At 39.1% G+C, this 8242-nt stretch overlaps 1 protein-coding gene across 1 annotated transcript in view; it reads right to left on the reverse strand.

Annotated features, from left to right (window-relative positions):
• Positions 1-1597: 1597 nt before the first annotated feature.
• The window catches only part of SMOC2 (SPARC related modular calcium binding 2), a 124450-nt gene continuing 117805 nt past the window's right edge, over positions 1598-8242 (reverse strand). The window contains exons 15-16 of the mRNA XM_009329252.1: positions 6041-6084; positions 1598-3242 (exon numbers count right to left, since the gene is read on the reverse strand). Of these exons, the coding sequence (XP_009327527.1) occupies positions 3219-3242; positions 6041-6084 (68 nt within the window). The 3' untranslated portion in view covers positions 1598-3218. The remainder of the gene's footprint in view (positions 3243-6040; positions 6085-8242) is intronic.

The following is an 8242-nucleotide window of genomic DNA, read 5'->3' on the forward strand; positions in this document are numbered from 1 at the left end:
TAAAAACCAGAACTAATTAATTACTATGCAACTAAATAAACACTGGTACTGTGTGAGCCTAAGGGTCTATCCACATGGATTCCTTTTTGGTGTCAAGGCTGTGCTTGGTTACAACTAGAAGGGCCAAGATTTATCCGAGTTTAACTATCCTGTGGATATATAGGAGATACAGGAACCCAAAGTGAATTTAGCAGGCTTTCAAGCATGTTCCAGTTAGGGATCTGGACTCTAACTGGAACTATGAGAACTCAGTACTGCTTATAGCCAAGTGATGAAATGGATGGAAATTGAAATGAACCATAAATGTGACGACACGGAAATACGTACAAAGATGAAATACCTCATGTTTCAGACATTGTAGAGTCATTAAATGGCTCTATGTTGTAGAAGTCTTTGGATACCTAATAGAATGCTTATAGCATTTATTTGTGTTTTGATAAGCGTTTAAGGCTACTCATTATATAATCAAGTGGCTAGTCCAAATTTGCCTCCCCACACACCCTCCCACTTTAAATGGGCTGCCATTTCAAACCATGGACATGGCAAAATATTTGATTGCCTACATTTATATTGTCTCCGAAGGCCGCAGTGATGGAATTAGATGCTTCTTACAAAATGTTGCTATTAACCATATGTCGGGGTTTAACCCCAGCCGGCAACTAAGCAACACGCAGCCGCTCGCTCACGCCCCCGCAGTGCGATGGGGGAGAGAATCGGAAGAAAAGCCACGCACACAAGCAAAGCAAAACAAGGAATTCATTCACTCCTTCCCATTGGCAGGCAGGTGTTCAGCCATCTCCAGGAAAGCAGGGCTCCATCATGCTTAATGGGTACTTGGGAAGACAAACGCCATCGCTCCGAACGTCCCCCCCTTCCTTCTTCTTCCCCCAGCTTTACACGCTGAGCATGATGTCATATGGCGTGGAATATCCCTTTGGTCAGTTGGGGTCAGCTGTCCCAGCTGTGTCCCCTCCCAGCCTCTTGTGCACCCCCAGGCTACTCGCTGGTGGGGTGGGGTGAGAAGCAGAAAAGCCCTTGACTGTGTAAGCACTGCTCAGCAGTAACGAAAACATCCCTGTATTATCAACACTGTTTCCAGCACAAATCCAAAACACAGCCCCATACCAGCTACTGTGAAGAAATTAACTCTATCCCAGCCAAAACCAGCACACCATACTGTGCTCACTTAACCAGGTGCTGAGTATTCACAGGGTTTGCCTCTCTCTCCTCATTGTTTCCAGTCAGGTTGAAAGTTGCCCGGTAGCTCACACTCACACCGAGGGGAAAAGGTGTGATCTCTAGCTATGCCACATTGCACTTTGCTGAGTAGAGGCAAGAGACCAAGCTGAAGTTATACAGACACAGTAGCAACAAAGGACCTGGCCTCAAAATCACTGTTTTGAGAAAGCAATGGTATGAATAAGGCATGAACGACCTTAGGAGAGAATTCAACAAAGGGGCAAGGGAAGAAAAGAAGATGGACACAATGTGAGGTCATGAGGTTTCTTGTAAACTCAACACAGTGCTGAAGTCACCACTGTGTGTACCTGCTTCCAAACATGGCTATCTGTGTTTCAGAAGAAAAACCACCATCATGGTTTGATAACATACTGATTTTTAATCTATAAAGAAGATTAAATTCAAAGTTTAACAGTATAAAAGAATAACAAATACTTTTAAAAACAAAAATACAAAATAACACACAGTTGCGTCTTGGTTCCTCCTGCTGCCGAAGCTTAGAGTACACAATTTCTGGGGTACAATTCCACTGCATACAGTGTTTCCTATTACTTCAGCATATGTTGAAATTGAAATGAAACATTTTTATTTGCAAAAAAGCTTTTCAAGGTACAAGCTCAAGCCAGGGTGCTATTATGATTAGCTAGTCACATGTCAGATCCCACACGTTATTTAAACAAACCAGAATGAAATCACTGCTTGTTGCAACATTCCTGCCTTTTCATGTCAGCTCCTAGATGCCAGCAGTCCATCTACCACTGCATCGATCAACCCAGCTGCTTGTAACTCACAGTTGTTTAAGAGCTGAACCTTTTTTACTTGGGTCCCCTGCTCTAAATTCACATCCGCAAGTTCTTATTCCCCTCAGGCACACATACGAAAAAGCGCGGGGGGGGAGGGGGGCAAATGACAGAGAAGGTATGAAAACTTGTGAGAACTTCTTTCAGACAGCAAGGAAAAAGCCTCAGGCAGGGGTGATGTGAGTAGCCCCTCCTGATGGCAACTGTTCGTAATTTCTTCAGCTTTACCTCTAGTGGACCCTGAGGCAAACCAAAGAGTTGATGGGGGCAGCCAGGTGTAGGGGAAGAAAAAGTTGAACAATCTGTTTAGCCTTCCCTGTCTCTTTATAGTTAGATTTACAATTCTGACCCATATAAACTCTGCTCCTGCTTTGCACTGGCCACAGAAACATGCTTTTAAGCCCAGGCTGAACCAGACTGGAGTGACATTACCTTACTCCTTGTTGGTTTGTTGTATTAATAACCCAAGCGAAAACAAACAAGGGAAAAATCCTACCAAAACTTATAATGGAAGGCACCTCAAAAATGGATAAAAGGATACATTTTTCTACAAGTATCCCAACCGTAGAATAACTGTTTTGAATCCATTAGTGGTTGCGTTCTCATTGCATGATCTTTGGAAAGCATAATAATAACAATAAAACCAAAATGAAATAAAATATTGCCACCGATGAAAAATCTGTTCAGTTAAAAACTGCAAAACCAAGTAAACAGCAATTTACACACTTTCCTCAGTCCTGCAAACCTGAAACATCCAACACTGCTTGGACAAAATTGAGAATACAGTAGACTTTTCAGCATAATTCTACTTAAATGACAGTATTGATTAAGAAAAACAAAGTATACTATTGAAACCAAAATACATAGAATCAGGTTTCTATGCTACTGTTTGCCAAAAAGCTATTTTTTAAAAAATGGTTTAAATGCAAACTTTTACATCTTCAACACGTTTTACATATTTCAGACAACAAAGGAATACACATACATTGTATGTGATAATTTTTCAAAACTAGCCATTACATTTTCACAGATTAAAAAAAAAGTCTGTTTAAATATTTCATTTCTACAAAGTGAATTTACATTTTTTAGTACAAAGTGCAAATACTACAGTTGTTTTTATTGCCTTTTGGTGAGGAAATCTCCCACATGTCAGAGATCTGCCTTGGATCAGTAAGCTGTTCACCCTTGCTTCTTAGAAACTTGCTGAAAGAAAGAAAGTTGGAAAAAATTGCATTATTAATGATGTTTTCAAGTAATCAAGTATAAACATTTATCTCTTTTTCAGCAGTGTCCACATGCCACTATGAAACAATTGTTCTGCACAAATATGTATGGGGAATAAAAAAAATCCCTGCCCTATAGTCCTTCATGGCATCTACGAACAAGGGTATGAGCAACATCTTTACCATTTCTTATCTATGGTCTCTTTAAATCTATACCTGTCAAACACACAGTTTTAGCAACTGCCTGGGCAAGTCCCTGGTGCAATATACCTTTCTATGGCATGTGATGTATAAGGAATGGGCTGCTGGCCAAAGTCTTATGAACAATCTATAGTTTCCTTGTAAACTCTTTGCTAGGCTGCAAAAGACCCTCTGGGTCTCACTGACAGCGTGTGTGCATGTATGTGTATATTTGTTGGACAGGGTGGAGCTGCGCAAGGGAAATATACCTGGCCACTACCCCAGTTCTGTCAGATCCATCATGTATTTGACCTCTTTTAGAGCAACCGCAGCTGAGACTCAGTTAGCATATTAGTATATGTATCCATATCTGCTTTCTTTCAGTAAGCTTGTATGTGCATGTACACGTACAGATGTGCCCATATGTAAAAAAAATATGCAGGAATACATGCCTAAGCACACATAAACATATACATAACTGAACTGCCACAATAAACTAGTAGAAAATGAGCTCTTGAGTGCCCATCTCCTGAGTGGTGCAAAGCTGATCACTCCTTCTTAGGTGGGTGGTTTCCTTTAAGCAGCTCCTACCCAGCCCAGTTGCTTTTCAATAACTTCCTTTCAAGTGAAAACTTTTGTGATGAAAGCCACCTTCTGCATTTGCAGCCTTGTATTGTTTGAATATGAAACTGCCCACAGATGGTTTGCTGAGCCAGCCTTAATTCCAGGCTATCATTTGTCAGCAACAGCTTTTAAAAGAATTGGTGCTGAGTCAGCAAAATTATTGGACAAAATTTAAAAACATAGACGCTCTAGGACACTTTTATTACAGATTCTGCAAGTCAGGATCAGATTACAAGAAAGGGGAGAGGGCTTGTCATGCTTCAAGTGTAATGCACGTGTGCCAGTAATTGCCATTATATGATTAAAATAACCCCTTTGAATGTTTTTGAGTTCCGACAGGATAATTGTTTTCAGGCTGTCTTATTTAAAGCATAAGTGATTTGTGGGGGGAACTTGAAAAGTTAAGACCACAAACATTTGTTTAAACAAACAGAAACTTATCACATCCCTCTAGCTGTGAGAATATTTTATATTCCATCAAAGATATGTAGGAAGTCTCTGGTAGAACCCACAACCAATGTTGAGCTTGCCTTAGGAAGTGTGAACCCAGCACCAAACAAATCAGAGATAAAGTAAGTAACAAACTGACTAGCAACAATGAGAGGAAGATTTCTCTTGGCTTGTGGGGAGGTTCACCCTGGGTTCAGTTTTTAACAAATTAATCTAGCTTTCTGGTAGATGCGAAGACATTCACCACAACTATGGTTTTGGGATATTGTTAGCCAAATTCCTATTTTCCCAGCTGCAGGGTTACCTGAGCTGTTCTTATAATATGTTTGTAGGAATATTTTTAAAAAACAATTCATCATTTACTGATGCTTTTGTGGAAATTAATCATTTAATTCCTCTAGCTAATACGAAAGTGAGGCAAGAATGGTATGAAGATGATTCTTTTACTAGACCATTCAAATAACTGGCAGACTCACAAGTCCTTCTTCAGACCCATGCAAAAGTGCCGGGAAGTTGTGCCCATGTTGTCCAGAAAAGTGAATCTTTAGGATTAATGATTATAAAAATAGACACACACAAATGAGAAGCCCTTTCTTAACCTTTTTCCTGAGCTTCCATTTGAATCCCTCCTTTTCAATTTGTACCTTTCTTTGATTTAAAAATTCTGCTTTTGTGCCTTTTGTAGCTCTGAATGCCTTGAGTAGCCAAAACGCCATGAATGACATACACCGGTGTTACTCAGAAAAACAAAATCAAGTCTTTGCAGAAAATTGATGCAAAACCAAATCATGGATTATGTTGTCAGGACACCTGACATTTTATTTACTACAATCATTCTGCAGACCTAACCAATTTTAGTTTTAACATACATTAGCAGACTGATGCAAATCCTAGTTCTCCAGCATCATTTTGCTCAGCCAGCAAAGGCATTTGAAAGTGACAGCTCTTTTCTCTACACTAAGATTTTAAAAGGTGTTTTAAACCACCACACAATAATTCAGTGGGGTTTGTGAAATGCATAGATTTTCATAGGACATGGGAAACGCATGGCTTTTTCAAAAAGAGTAATTTCAATCAAAGTTTGTGTCTATAGTATGACTCACAGGAAAATTAACGGAATTCAGTTAAAGCAAAAGGTAAATGAAGATAAAGCAGTGCATATTTAAAAGTGTATGGGAATGCCAACATTCAGGAATGCAGAAGACTTATACGAGGGCTCAGTTACACTCATCTAATTATCACTAACCTAGACGCTAATTACACTTTACTAGGAACATCCACATGCAGGCATAATCCACTTTGCATTTTTGCACATTTACTCTGCACCTGTAGTTGACTAATTCAGCTTTCGTTAGATAGAACTTAAATCAAAATTTGTTAACCAGGATGCTGCTCTACATTTTCCTGGCAAGCCTGCAGAATGGCTGATGAATGTAGTTTGAAGCTGCAATGATAGCTGCTAAAACCCCAAGAAGTTCAGCTGGGCAAGACAGAAATGGAGATTTTGCTCTCCTCAGTACTCACCTGCCTGCTGGATGAAGTGCTCTCAGTGTTGGTTTTAGGGGCTGCTAAAGGACAGAAAAGAAAACATTATGAATATAGTTTGCAAGTTATATGTACCATCCTGAAGAACTGAAGCCCTCATTCTGGTATTTTTTAGAGCAAGGTAGCTGCACAGCTTTCAATAAATGAGATGATACAATATTTCAGATCTTTCATTGAAATGTCCACTTTTTTCTTTCCTCAATACAGGTGTTGCTTCTATCATGTTGTATGAAAGTTGGATGACAACATTTCTTGCCAGTTAATACGTGACATTTGCTTAGGATAGATTTCATCTAGTCAGTGTTGAGCATTTCAAACTTATTAAATCTTTAGTAGCAAATATAGCCTGTTATCCTCGGTGGGAAAGAAGCACGGACAAGCAGTCTGTCTGGAAAGCATTCACTTTGCTTAAAGACATTGCACAGGAACAGCTCTACCAGCCAAAGATGTTGTTCATATATAATCTATAAAACAACAAGATTATCGCTGTTTTTTTAAGTTTCTTAGTGGCAAAGTCCAAGACAGTGCTCTAAATGAGGGAAAAAAAAAAGCTACATGAGTCTGCTGGCCCATTCAACTTCATGAGCAAACTTGGGGGGCTAGGGAGGAACTCACCCTCGGTTTTCCATGTCAGTTTGTTAGTCAATCAAGCTGCACTGGGGCAAAGGGGAATGAAACTGGACCTTGAAAATACTGCAGAAACTACCATTCCCTTGAGAAAGTATATTGTGCAGCTCTCTGGCTCTTACATTGCTTCAAATGATTCTCACAAGACACCTGGGACTCACACAGAATGATACAGAGCAGCCTCCTTATCTCAGCTTTCACACCTCAGGTGGCAGGGTCTCACCCATTCCTAGAAATATAATTCTAGCTTTAGTAGCGTGGCGACTGATTTTTTTTGTGCAAGTGAAAGGATTATCAGAAAGGAAATTTTAATTATCAAGCAGGAGAAACAAAACAGAATGCTGATATTCCAAAAAAAGCAATTTTTATTGTCTTGTCTTTAAAAATATATATTTCTAGGAAAGCAACCAAATGATTTGGTTTAGATTTTTTTTCCAACTGGATGCCATTAGTTTTTCAATGCAAAAGTTCTGAGGTATTTTTTGCTTCCAAAAATTAATGTTCTCATTATTGACTACATTTATTTTTGAGAAGATCTGTTAAAAATCTCCAGTTATGGTGAACATAATTTTTTCTTTAGCTAAATCTGTGTGTGATCTTCATATAATTTCACACCTCTTACAACTTTCTTTTCTGAAACAGGCAGCTTATGTGAAGCAGGAGAATCTTAATCTTTGTTTTTTTCACTGAAATGGGCACAGGAAAAACTGGGGTTTGGTTTGAGCCTTGCTATAGCTTCCCTTTATGTCCTGGAGCATTGGACCCAAATTTCATCTACGGTAAGACCAAGGAGTGCCAGCTGCAGCAGGGCAGAAGTGTCTGGATGTTAACATATGGAGTGACTATAATGGTCTCCACTTTAAGACACTAGTCTGCCAAACAGTGAAAATGAAAAAGGTATTATATTTCAGTTTCCACATTCATAGCACAAAGATAACAACAGTCATCCTCATTCATATACAGTTTTTTCACCTCTCTCACCTAAGTGAAAATTGCAAGGTATTATTATTAGGTCCATAAAAACCAGAAAAAAATCCTGCATTTGATATATTTGTTTCAAGAGATCTGTTTCTGTGAGGCATAGACAAATTACTTTATTAGTACAATGTAGAGCTATTCCTTTCTGCAGTATTCACTTTCTAGGCTTGAATAAAACTAATTTTGTGGAAACCATTTTATTTCTGACTGCATTTCCCACTTGATTTGCTTTTCATTTCCTATGACACCTTTGTTTTACTGCCTTGGCTTCATTTTAAGGTCCCAGGCAAACAAAATAATTTGCCTGTATTTCATGTTCTACAACTTCTTACAGTATGGGGAACTACTGTTGTTGTTTACAATTTTTTAAAAAAATTCTTCTGCGGTTTTGGGAATTGTGTGATTGAACTCTGCAGGGACCATTACACACTGTAGTTAGTTGTTCCCCTTTCTACCAGTTTGGCAGCAAGGTGAGGTGGCTGGGTACCAGCAGCTGTTCCACCTGTTTGGCACATGACCGTATTCCTCACTGTATCTCTAAACCACATTCGAGAAATGAGGAGTCATTAGAAAGCT

This window comes from Pygoscelis adeliae, unplaced genomic scaffold (genome assembly GCF_000699105.1).
Source record: "Pygoscelis adeliae isolate BGI_AS28 unplaced genomic scaffold, ASM69910v1 Scaffold77, whole genome shotgun sequence".
In the NCBI taxonomy this organism is placed as follows: domain Eukaryota; kingdom Metazoa; phylum Chordata; class Aves; order Sphenisciformes; family Spheniscidae; genus Pygoscelis; species Pygoscelis adeliae.